This window comes from Lactuca virosa, chromosome 1 (genome assembly GCF_052849685.1).
Source record: "Lactuca virosa cultivar CGN04683 chromosome 1, Lactuca_virosa_CGN04683_v6, whole genome shotgun sequence".
NCBI lineage: Eukaryota > Viridiplantae > Streptophyta > Magnoliopsida > Asterales > Asteraceae > Lactuca > Lactuca virosa.
The window spans coordinates 74,498,423-74,511,316 of NC_136426.1; the positions used below are offsets into that span (position 1 = coordinate 74,498,423).

General features: G+C 33.8%; 2 protein-coding genes across 3 annotated transcripts; one reads left to right on the forward strand and one right to left on the reverse strand.

The window, feature by feature from the left end:
- Window positions 1-6,518: 6,518 nt before the first annotated feature.
- On the forward strand, window positions 6,519-8,914 carry LOC145146343 (Pyridoxamine 5'-phosphate oxidase family protein). Of its 2 annotated transcripts, none has more exons than XM_079074991.1 (9): window positions 6,519-6,906; window positions 7,082-7,351; window positions 7,464-7,566; window positions 7,647-7,726; window positions 7,806-7,883; window positions 7,975-8,066; window positions 8,135-8,246; window positions 8,335-8,460; window positions 8,553-8,914. In XM_079074991.1, exons 1-9 carry the CDS (start codon window positions 6,667-6,669, stop codon window positions 8,661-8,663), a joined length of 1,212 nt encoding a protein of 403 aa, XP_078931117.1. In that variant the 5' UTR covers window positions 6,519-6,666; the 3' UTR covers window positions 8,664-8,914. The 2 variants fall into 2 exon arrangements, with proteins under 2 accessions (XP_078931117.1, XP_078931118.1); XM_079074992.1 differs by having other exon boundaries at window positions 6,521-6,906; window positions 7,148-7,351.
- A 763-nt stretch (window positions 8,915-9,677) lies between these two features.
- Window positions 9,678-10,823, reverse strand: LOC145146327 (uncharacterized). The gene is made up of 2 exons (XM_079074990.1): window positions 10,452-10,823; window positions 9,678-9,953 (listed from the first exon to the last, which is right to left on the reverse strand). The coding sequence occupies exon 1, from the start codon at window positions 10,753-10,755 to the stop codon at window positions 10,483-10,485; it is 273 nt and encodes a 90-aa protein (XP_078931116.1). The 5' UTR covers window positions 10,756-10,823; the 3' UTR covers window positions 9,678-9,953; window positions 10,452-10,482.
- Window positions 10,824-12,894: the final 2,071 nt, after the last annotated feature.

Below are 12,894 nucleotides of genomic sequence, written 5' to 3' on the forward strand. Positions count from 1 at the left end.
TTCATCTGGTATTTTTTTTTAATCTGATTCATTCTTCTGTTCATATTGGATCTTCTGTTCATATTGGATCTGGTCGTTACCTTAATCCAAAAATCAATTGATGTTAGTCATTTGTTTTGATCCAATTTGATCTATTTGAATCTAATTTTGATCTGGCCCATATTCTTGGCCGACTCACTGTTCATGGTCCACATGTTTATTAAAGATCCAGTTTTTCTTTGGCCCTAACATTATATCTGCTTTCCGATTACGTCTTCTGTGTTCAATTCGAACATCGACCGTTTCTTTGATGCTGCCTTATTCCACTTCATCTTTGTTCTTCCATTCTTGAGTCGTCATCTGTAAAACGATACTATTGTCAGAATCAATTTTTGATTTTGGGTTCAAACTTGTCAATCTATTCTTTCATCGAATATCGATTTTGTCTTGTGATTGTATTGATATGAGAAAGTTATTTTTGGTGTTTGTCAAAAATCGATTTTGATGGTCAAAGAAAGAAAAGTCAAAATTGGATTAAATAAACGAAGGCAGTTGTTGCGATGGACTGGCAATTTTGTTTGTTAATCACACTTTTGGAACGAGCCTTCACTGTTAATAGGTTCAATCAATATCTTAAAATCGTATTTGAAGAATCACAGTTTGAATCAATTATTCCTCAATCGGAATTATGAAGACAATTGAACAGAGGCTATAGGAGCACAGTGTCTCGCATCAAATTGTTTCTTTTGGGTTTTGCAGTTGTTGATTTGCAATCGGAATTGGAAATCAATCGGAATGATTTAAGCATATAATTCGCCTTTACTGGTCAATCCAAAAATTAAAATTGGAAGTGTGGTTCATATTGGATAGATTCACAGTCGTGATTGGAACTCAGATGAAATTGGTGTGGATCTGTTCGCAATTGCCAGTCAAACGAAAAGTCAAAATTTGAGATACTGCGAACATCTCACATGTGAACGATTGGAGCTTGTTTGTCTGTGCTTGCATTCCTTTTCACGAACATTCGGAACCAATTGATTCGGAGTTTGGAATATTAGGGTTGTTAGCCTTGGAAAGAAAGAGGGGAAAGCGAATCTGTGAATTCGGTTTGGCTAAGGTTTCGCTTGTCATGAAGTTGGATTTCGGACCGAACATGGTTTTTGTATCAACAATCTTGGACCGAACTTGGTTTCGGTTGCTTGTGCTCGGACCGAATGTGCAAATTGTGGTGGTATCGTTCCAGTCATGTTCTTTTACCAGTCGCATATATTGGGGATGAAGATGACTAATGTTACATTAATGGTCCCTGCAACTTCAGCGAATTGGCATTTTTGGTCCTTGTTGTTTTCACACTTTGGCATTTTTGGACCATTTCCAGTTTTTGTTACAATTAAAGGGGGAAATTGATGCAGAATTATCATTCCAGCCCCTGTCTTTCAGCAAATGACAATTTCAGCCCATTTTTCGAAAAAGTTTACAATTTTAAGGGCTGGTGAACAGTTTTGAATTCTTTAACGCACATTTTTTTTTCGTGAATAGAAAAATTAAAGATTCCATCAAGTCTTGGCGGTTCGGAAAGTCGTTTTTCATGATAACGACAAATTTTCACGACTTTTTCGAATTTTATACTTCATTGTGTATATCATTTTGTCACGGGGGGGGGGGGGGCACGATAATTTTTATCCATTCAAGATCATTCTCATGACCATTTGAAGGCTTTATAATCACGTTTTCGATTATAAATCGGGGGAGAATTTGGTATGGCCATTCGAAATTGGATTTGTGACTTTTCAAAGTTGAAGATTTTTGATAAAGCTTGTGGTAGAATTATGAAGGTAGCTTTTACAGTAGAAGTTCTTCATCGAGCTCTGCTAAAGCTTTTACAGAGAAGTATCCTTTACAGTAGAAGTTCTTCATCGAGCTCATCTAAGGACTTGTTATATCTCCGACTTCTTGTATTTTCTCGATCAAGTGGCGTTACGAATCTTAAAGTTTGGGTTGTTACATGATATTTTTTGATGGCTTATATCATTAGCTTATTTGAAGATCATTGTGACTTGGAGGGGGAGCTCTTCAAAGACAAGAAGTGATTTGGTTTCTTTGTTCTAAAATGGGTTTTTCATGGCCGGTTTGGTTTTCATGAAGTTTTTTTTGGGATTACATTCGAAAATGAAGTTTAAAGACATTACTTTAGTGCTTGGTTTATATATCCTAGAGCCTGTGTTTGAAGACTATTGAAGAATCAAGATTCGTGGATTGCTTCATATATTCCTCGTTGCAGATCTTTTTATTTGCTAGATGCTTGTTTTGGAAGTTAAAGCATTGTCATCCATTCCATACTTTGAGGGGGAGATTGTAGGGTTTCAAAGCACTCCATGGATGATGGCAATGGGCCCCCTTGATGAAGTGTAGGTTAAAAGCCCAAGACTTGTCTTTTCCCTATAAATAGTCATGTATTATTCATAATTAGGGTTAAGAGTGAGGCAAAATGTAGCCGCCACGTTGTGAGGTTTCTTGTAGAGTTAGATTCTTATTCCTTAAAGTGTAATCTGTTCCTCACAATTCAATAAATCGAGTGATCATTCGACCTAATCTTCATATTTGTGTTTGTTATTATTTTCCGCATCTTGTTCATCAAATCTCAATTAGGGTTTTAATCCCAACAGATCATGTTGAGGTTGATCATAACTCCATTGGTTTGGCCAGTAGTAGCTTCCCCTTTCTTGCACTTCTTCCCATTCTCCTTGTAAATATGGACACATATCGGTATGATGTCCACTTTGAGTGCAAAAATCACGAGGAATAGGTGTGGGTTGCACACTTAGGTCATTTTCGATCATCATAACTAACTGGGATAGCTCAGAAAGATGGCCTTTACTGTAAGGGGTGTTCATTTCCAAGGCACTTTTTTTTTGGTTTTTTTTTTTTGGATATGTACCTACTCACAAAATGCTTGGCATAAACAATTAGTAACACCGTGTCCCCGGCAACGACGCCAATTTGTTAGGCGTGTCAAACCCAACAAATAAAGGGGTACAAATGACTCCAAAAACACTACTACTTTGCATTAAAAATGTAATACAAGGTAAGTAGGGTCGATCCACAGAGACACGGGACAAGTGCTTATACCCTTTTTGCGCAAGGTACTATGGTCACCAACAGTAAAGAGGGGGGTTTAGAATGCAATGATTAAAACAAACAATTAAAAGCACAAGTAATCAACTAAATAAGTGAATTAAATTCAGAATTTGTAAGGACTCCAACTCTATGTATGACAACTTAGCAATGCAATTCCAAGATGACATGATATTTGCCCAATTCTATCTAAGTTGGTACTTGGAAGTGTTAACAAGCTCTAACACTTCTCATTCACCACATTAATTAACCAAAACAAACTCTTTGATTAACCCTAAACTTACTAACCTAATATAAACAAGCTCTTAGAATTAGATTAAACGATTGCATTAAGCTTTATGTGAATGTTCCTAACAACACCCAATACTCCTCACAAGCTCGGGAGTGTAAAAGTGTGTGAAATGATTTACACTAAATTCACTCAATGGAAATCAATTTAGTGTTTGTTACTTAGTCTAATTCACAAAACAATTAAGGATTTTGCAATTAGATAACTTGAATGACCTAACCCTAATTCAAATGGCCAATAAGAATCACAATTAGAATCAAACATTCAATTGAAATAAAATCAAATTCACTAGGTAGGAATTGGAAGCAAACATCAAATCATATGATTGAAATCACAACTAAAAAGTCAAGACATGAAGTTGGAGAAACTAGGGTTCTAGCCACTCATGACTAGAACAAGATCACAAATCTAGAAAATGAAATTAAAGTTCTTACAAAATGAAATCAAATGTTCCCAAGTGTTTTCAAGCAACAATTGCCTTCAAAATGCTCCCAAAAATCGCCTCTAGAACTCACAAAATCGACCCCCCTTTTTCTGGAACTGGTTGCTCCTTTTTAGAAAGAAAAAAAACTGTTTTAAACCCGTGATCACGTTTACACGGCCGTGTAAACATTTACACGGCCGTGTAAATGCAAAAAGTACATCGTGAAAATTGGCCAAGCTTTCAAAGTACAATGCTCGAGAGACTTCGTTTACACTGCCCGTGTAAACATTTACACGGCCGTGTAAACCTCTGAAAAGCCAAAATCTTCATTTCTTTGATATCTTCCTCCTTGATGCTCCACAAGTCCCGAAACTTCATCCAAATCTCTTATTCATCACCTCAACTAAGATCATACCTTCAAAAGTCTCTGAAATATCACAAAAGTGTGTGAATAGAATTGCATCATGAAAAATCCCGAAAAATATGCAAAATGCATGAGTTTAAACCTAAATGCAATGCACTTTTATGGAGTAAAACTACAAAATGGGTGCATGAAATGCACCTAACAAGACTGCATCTCTCTTTTAGGGTAATCAATATTCATGTTCTTTGAACTTTTTTATCATCTATGTATATGTATATATCAACCATCGATCCAGTCCATGGTACTTTTCTGTGTTACTAATTGGCAAATTACTCCATATGCTTGAGCTTGATTATGATGCAGATAAAGTATTTAAAAAATTAAATAATATCGAGCTAGAATTTTTGTGAAAATAATTTTATGATGGGGACAAGCATGATGTCAAAGAAAAAACCATTGATATTCCATCAATTCGACCAGGGTTTGAATCTCTTACATCCTTTACTCTAAAAAGAGTTAAAATAACAAAGTTCTTGTCCCTATGAGTATTTTTGAACAACATCAAACATCCAGTCAAGAACGAAGCATGGATTGAGAAAAGCGATGATGCGTCTACATTTGAAAATGTTTGTATTAAAATATTGTTTTTAATCAGTTAAATTTATTAATAGTGCCTATATGATGTTTGTTGATTGTATGGTATTAATGTAGAACTAAACTTCAAACAATCGGATCTCTGAAGGGGTTATTCGTGGATGTGAAGAGTGTAGTCACCGCAAAAAGGTTAATATAATTCAATATTACACATTTTTACTTTATACTCTGAAGGGGTTATTCGTGGGTTTCTCCATTTTTATTGTTAATTTGTTAATTTGATGGGTTTTTTTCTTGGTAAATATAATTTTCGTGTTTCTTGGATTATATAGAATCTTGGGTGTAATAGTTCAAATTCAGTAATGAGCGTAATATGTCTTTGAGTTCCATCGCACTCTTCTGTTTTAGGATATGTATTGTGTATTGGCTATCTGGTAGAAACCGAGCATAAAGAAAGTCCTCATGAATATAATGAATATGTTGTTTGTGATCCTAAACAGGTAATTGTTGTTAGTTTTAAGTGTATATGTACTTTTTTAATCAAGGGTAAAATGGTCATTTGTTGACCATTTGTTCTTTTTAGGTTTGAAGGTTATTATAAGGTTTTTGGTTGGAGTGAAGTTTGAAGAACAAGATGTTTTGTATGAAAGAACCTAATCCTGCTGATGCTGATGTTGATGCTCATGTTATTTGATGTGGATAATTTTTTTTTTGTCTTTTCTAGAAGGATTAGAATTTAGAGCCTATGGAATAGGGGTAGTCTGGTGTATTTCGACGTAAAAGGACATTTCAATTATTATAAGTAATTTAATATCTACATATGTTTTATCTCTAAACAATTAAAATGTTTCATATAGAAATAACTGAAAACAAGAGTGGAAATTGAGTAACATGTGTAAATGAAGCTAACAGTGTGATAATGATGTTTAGGTGAATCTCATTTACCAAAGCCATATATACTAACTTTGTCGTAAATCCCTAAAGCAAGCATATGATGGATTGGATACAGATTGACCGAACGTGAAAGGTAATAGTCTTATGTTATTTTAAATCAACTAATGTCTTAATTATATTAGTGAAAGGTAATAGTCTTATATTATTTTAAATCAAACGCATCATATATTTTTATTTTTATATCATTATAAAACCAACATACCTAAATCTGTTTTTTTTTTCAAAACATTTTAATATTAATTATTATTAACTGTTTGCAAATCCAATATTAATTATTATCATGCCTATTAAGTTGTAAAGTTGTTTTAATGTCTTAATTATTGTGTTAGGTCATTCTTTTTTCAGGTTTAAACGACTACTTCAAATTTTCGAAGGTAAGCAATTTTACATTTATACACGTAGAATGTCGATCAGATATTCATACCGGTATATATTAATTTTAACTAATCATTTTAAACTTACAAACAAAACGCCAAACTTTGTAAATTAATAATTCTTTGCAAATAATTGATTAGTCATTATGATTTGAAATTACCAATAATATCTTTTTTTTCTATATCCATGGGTATTAACCTAGTAATGAAATATAGGTTGTTACTTGTTTACCCGATTTCAAATATAACCCCAAATGCAACAATATACAAGTTACAACGCTGAATGATGTAGAAATAAATTTCTTACTATATAACGAAAGCCCAAAAGAAAAGCCTGGCCCAATAATGTTATAACCCAACCCATATTAGGTTAAACGGGCCACCTTTCTAGTTTCCACTTTATTCCTTTTCCCTTTTCCTACAATCTCTTTCCTGCAAAACCCTTGCTCCGATTCTTGCTGCTAAGCTCAAGTGTACTTCATGATCATGTCTACTCCAACCTTCACCAAACTATAGCCCCTTTCCTGTTTATATAATCTTTCGTTCTTGCTCCATGGAAGCTCTTTCAAGCTCTGTCTTCATTCCGCCCTTTCAAGAGACGCGCTCCTCCTCTACCTCTTCTGCTTCGCTCAGATTAAACTTCTGCTTCCCCAAAACCACGCTTCCTGGATTCCGATCTCGAGGTATTGCCGCTGTTACTCGCCAAGTTGCAGGCGACGGAGAAGATGATGAACAACCACCTGTTGATAATGCCTTTGCCTTGGCTCCTGAACAACCTCCATCTTTTTCTCTGGTATCAAGCTTTTCATTTTACTGGATTTCTTAGATTGTCGTGTGCATTTGTGTCTCCTAACAAAACCGTCACTAAAAATCGCTTATCACGTATCATAAGTAATCCAAAAGAAAAAAAAAACGTATGGTAAGTAGAACTTGAATGAAGGAGCACAAATCCTTTTCATGTGATGTAGTTTATGAATCGATACATCAATCGGCTGCTCAAGCTGTGTAGTGATGGCTTCTCACATTTTCTGAAGGATAACTTGGTTCAAACTCATGGAATAGAAGACTTAAAGAGCACATCAGAAATGATAACACCTACAAGCACACATGGAGCTGGAAGTGCAGGAGGCACTAGGGCTGGGCTCTTCAGAACCCCAATTTCTGGAGGTGTACAGAGCGCAACCTCTGTTCATGACTTACCTAGACCAGCCCTAGCAGTTCGCAATCTCATGGAACAGGTAAACAGATCCTCTTTTCCCCAAGTATTTTGATGCGAATCATGTGATATGGTACTTGTTTTCTCAATCACCTTCAAAATTTGTGATCTTCTTCACTATTTTGAACTTAAAGGCAAGGTTTGCTCACTTGTGTACTGTAATGTCACGGATGCACCATCGTCGTGAGGGATACCCATTTGGTTCACTGGTAGACTTTGCACCAGATGCTATGGGGCGTAAGTTGCTTATCCTTTCTTTGTTCTAAATTTAGTTGATTCTCATAATGACATGATTTTATCATAACTTTTACCTGCAGATCCAATATTTTCCTTTTCTCCATTAGCTATACACACAAGAAACTTGTTAGCTGATCCAAAGTGTACATTAGTGGTGCAGGTTAGCATGCTATCTTGCACTATCGTTAAGTATCTTAGTCTTTCCATATACACCCTTTTTCTGACAGTTTTCTTGGTAGATACCTGGATGGAGTGGCTTATCGAATGCAAGAGTCACTATTTTTGGTGATGTTTATCCCCTTCCTGAAGATCAACAGGTTTAAATACATCAATAATCAAACTTTAGTGATGAATTTTCTTGATTTTGAGGAATTGAAAGAAAAATGAAATGTGGTTTTTGTGTTTTAGGAATGGGCTCATAAGCAGTATATATCAAAACATCAACAAGGGCCATCACAGCAATGGGGAAACTTTTACTACTTCAGAATGCAGAATATAAGGTCTGTTTTTGACTTTTTGGATTTTGTGATTGATGTATGTTTTGACTTTTGACTTTTGATTGAAGCAGTGATATATATTTTATTGGAGGTTTTGGGACAGTTGCTTGGGTGAATGTAAAGGAATATGAGGCTCTTCGACCTGACAAGATTGCTGTGGATGGAGGTGAACAGAATCTGAAGGTGATGACTTGAGGGTTTGTTTTAGCATATTGGTGATAGTTGAGGGTTGGTTGTCTAAATTTAACTAATGAGAATGTTTTTATTTCAGGAGCTGAATGCCATTTTTTCGAAGCCCTTAAAGGAGTTGTTGTCAATGGAAACAGAGGTGGATGATGCTGCATTGATATCCATAGATAGCAAAGGGACAGATGTTCGTGTTCGTCAAGGTGCACAGGTAATAATATTAATTATTAATTATAATAAAACATGTTTTGTCAAATGTTTTTTTTTTTTTGGAGAAGTTAATGATGTTTGTGTGTGTGGCAGTTTAATATACAGAGGTTAGCGTTTGAAGAAGGGAATGGGGTTGAGACACTTGAGGAAGCCAAAACAGCATTGTGGAACTTGATTCGAAGAGGTGGTGAACACAAGTTTTGACAAAATTTATCATTTATTATTTTTGAGTTTTTTTTTTTTTTTTTTTTTTTTTTTTTTTTTTGTAAGAGAGTAGTAAATAAAAGGGGGTATGAGTAAAAAACATGGTCAAAATAGTGACGTGGCCAACTCTCATAATCTGTGATCCCTAATACTACTAATGAAGGAAAGTTTTAAAAGGGACTTTCTGTTAGATATCTGTGATGTATCTGCATACCATTGATAACAATAGATGTAGATTGTCTGATTTTCAATTTTGCCTCGATTCGATGTTATAAAGTAGCAGTGTCACAATTGTTCAGATTTATGAACGTATTTTGTTTGACACCGAGCATTTGTATTGAGACAATAGAAAATTTTTGAATAGGAGAAAATTAGATTAAGAAAAATATGATAATAGGAAAAAAAAATAATTTTACAATGAATCAACAATTCTATTACACTATAGGATCAAAAATAATTTTACAATGAATTTTACATGATTTTACGAGTAGAGGAAAATACTTGGGTGTGTTTAGTTATGAAAAAATAAGTCGCTATCTTAAAAAACAAAAATACTTTTCAACAACCGAACACATCTTAGTGAATTTAAAAAGAAAAGATCGGATAGGAAAGTACTAGACTACTAGCTTATAAAGTTATATTTTAAATAGAATGAAGCTGAGTCCAAAAGTCATTTTGATGAGCTTCTAAGGGTTTTTAGTTTTTAGAAGCCACTTCCAGATTTTTAGTGATTTTAACATCCGAAGAGTTTGCGTAAAACTTCTATACAAATAAAAGTTTCAGATTCCAACTATTTTTGCGGAACTTTTCTAAAAGTTACATCTTTTAGCTATTAGATTCCAACTGACAACTAGTTTTGCAAAACATCCGGCTTTCAGATTAATAACTTTTGTTCTAAAATAAAAAGTTTTAACTTTTAAACACGTATTACAAAGCTTTTTTTTAAATTCGGGACTTTTCTTATAAGCTAAAATTCTCAAACCTTAAAAGCTCTTGCGTTGCCAAACACCATAATTATCAAACAATTACTTTTTTTTCACTGCATAAATTAATATTTGAAAGACAGCCACTAATCAATGTTAAATGTTACAAAAATTGCTTACATTTATGATTTAACTCAAAAGCTAATAAACGCTGTTAAGTTTATAGTCTCAACAATTTATTTAAAGTGGATGTGGATCATCAACACAGCACAACACAGAATGAGGCTTAAACCAGAAGAAAAGACAAGCAATCTACAAACTCCATTTCCAATCCTCCATAACACCAGAAAGAGACCAATCACAATCACTGCAATCATAAAACACAACTGTAACACCTTAGAATGGAAGAATAGAGAAACTAAATTCACTAATTAGATATGAATTTAGGGAAATATCAAAGCTAGTTTCTTTATCATGGCAATATGGCATTTATATTGGACTGAAACATACATATAATTAACAAGCTAGGGCTCTACAACTGACATTCTACCAACAAGAACCCGAAATACCACCTCTCAACATATATTATAATGTTCTGCAAAGTAGCACCAGAATCCTATTTGAATTTATCAGATGTAATCAAAACCCAGTGAATTTGCAAGGGATCAATGCGGGTGCTTTTTAAGATATCAGTGCTCAGTATAGATTTTTATGAACCTAAAAATATGTAAAATTGAGCGAGAGATGAAGAAAAACAATAAGCGATCATAGACTTGCTAAAATTGATCACGCCCCAAACATTTGATAAACGGTTATGCCACAAGAGCAAAAGAAAAGGGAATCGAACAATCAATGTAGAACCCACCTTGAATATGATGTGCAGATTGTTGCAGCAATCAGTGGCCACCGTGCTCCTTGATATGCTGCTGATGTTCAAGGTGACGGCGCTCCTCTGGAAGGGCGATGAGGTAGGAGAAGATCATGCCGCCGAAGCAAAGATGATAGAGAGGTTGGATGGAGTCAGTTTGAATGTATTTGACATGGTAATTGTCCAACGCTCTCTGTGTAGATGTTTTCAAGTTGCTCACTGTGAGCAACGGCTTCACGTGCGCCGCCGCATCTTTCACCTTCATCCCTCTGATCTCGTTGAGAATTTGCCTCATCGCCATTTTCAGATTGATTGACTCGGTGAAACCCTAACCCTAAACTTGGATCTAGTTCTCTACGATTCCGATTGTATAATTTACTCACGTGTCGCGAGCGTAACTATCCGGACCCGGATCCTTATCAAATACCGGGCCAATTCCAACACAAACCGGTTCATTCCTATGGACAACTATAAAATTTAAAAAAATTATGGTGTTATATAGAAATAATGACTTTTGAAGATAACAAATTTTTTATTTTTGTTAATATTTAGTTATTTCTACTATATTATATATTATTTATTGTTGAACTTATTTTTTATGTTCAAAAAACACCATTGTGAGGATTATTATATTTTATTTATCATTAAACTTGTATTCATGTTCTCATTTAGCGGGTTTCCAACGACTTTGCATCTTCAATCATATTCTCCACCGAGTGTCCAACTTACATGAGTTTTCTTGCGAGTTACAACCAAACATGCACTTCTACATATTGGGTCAAAAACCCATGAAGAAAAGCTTTAAGTTTTTGGAAATGAAAACCCACATAAAAATCGAGCTTTCGGACCTGATGAGTTTTTCTAGGTTTTCGAATTCTTGAAGGTGAGGAGAAGCTTCAAGTTCTTGTGGGTTTCTTAGATGAAGATTTGGTGGGTTTTTCTGGTTTTCTGATGTGTATGTTTTCTTGATGTACCAAGAACTCACCGAAAAATTCATGTTCGCCAGACTAATCGGATAAAATGATTGGAGTCATTGAAAACCGGTTAAACCTATAATAACAGATCATAATGATTTTTTTCAACAACAAAAACAAAACGGTATAAAGAAATGACTAAATATGAACAAAAATTGTTACATTCTAAAGTTCTTATCCGTATTATATAATAATGTACATATACACCAGTTTTCGAGAAAAAAACAAAAAAAACGGCCACAAACATATTTCGTAGGGGACAATAACATTTTTCAGAGCACCCCCCTTGCCCTGTAAAATGTGTTTTTGGCCAATTTTAGTATTTTTGTTGAAAAATCTTGAACGTATGAATTATTAGTATAAACTATTATTTTAGTATAATATTTTATAAAACATTGTAAATTTGACGAATAAGGTGTTGTTTGTTTTTCGAAGCGAAAACGACTGAAGTCTGCGGACCACATCTGCAACCCTCTGCAATAGAAAAGGTGGACCAAACGACTGCAACATGTAATAAAAAATCTGTTTGTTTTTAACCTCTGCAGACTGCTGCAATAAACTGAAATTAATTATACAATAATTAAAAATAAATCTAAATAAAAAAATTATTTAGTTTAATTATATGCAAATCAAATATAAAGATCACTGTGATGATATGATTTTTAAAGAGGTTTATATAAAAAAATTAAACATAATATTTGCTAAATGACAATAAATAAAATTGTTAATTTAGCTAAAAACATGTTCATTTTTGTTAAAATTTAAAGACATGTGATTATTTTTTCGGTTAACTTCAATAAATTTGGTAATTTTAATGATTAACTTTATAATTTATTAATATTTGGTTATAGATAATATAACATAAAAAATATTTATATGAAATTTACCAAATGGTTTTGAAATTATTTGAATTTATGTAAAATATACTCCAATTGTTTATAATATTTTTCAAATATTATTAAAATAATAAGCATGTTAAAAAACTTAAAACAAGCCTAAGTTGGATAATATAACTTAAAGTAAGTGAGAAGTTGTTTGAAGAGGATGGTCAGTGTTGTGCCACGCAGCACACGCGCATCAGTTTTTAAGTTAGAAGTCTTTCAAAAAACAAACAACTACGAAATGTCAAATGTTGCGCATGTGTTGCACGATGCAGCAAGAAGTGGTTGTTCTGAAAAAACAAACAACGCCTAACTTAAACATTTCATAACAAATAAAAGGACCGTTAAAAACTTATAATATGAAAAGTCAAAACTAGATAATAGTCTCTTCCTCTTATGATTCCGACAATACGAACAATGTAATTTGTATGAATACGTAACCCAAACATTAATTAATTTGTATACAAGCAAACTGATCCAATTTTATAATAACAGACTATCCATGGGGATTAATATTTATATCAAGAAAGATGCATTGCTTCATAAACATTTAAAAAAAAATAAAAATAACTACCCTTCCCCCAC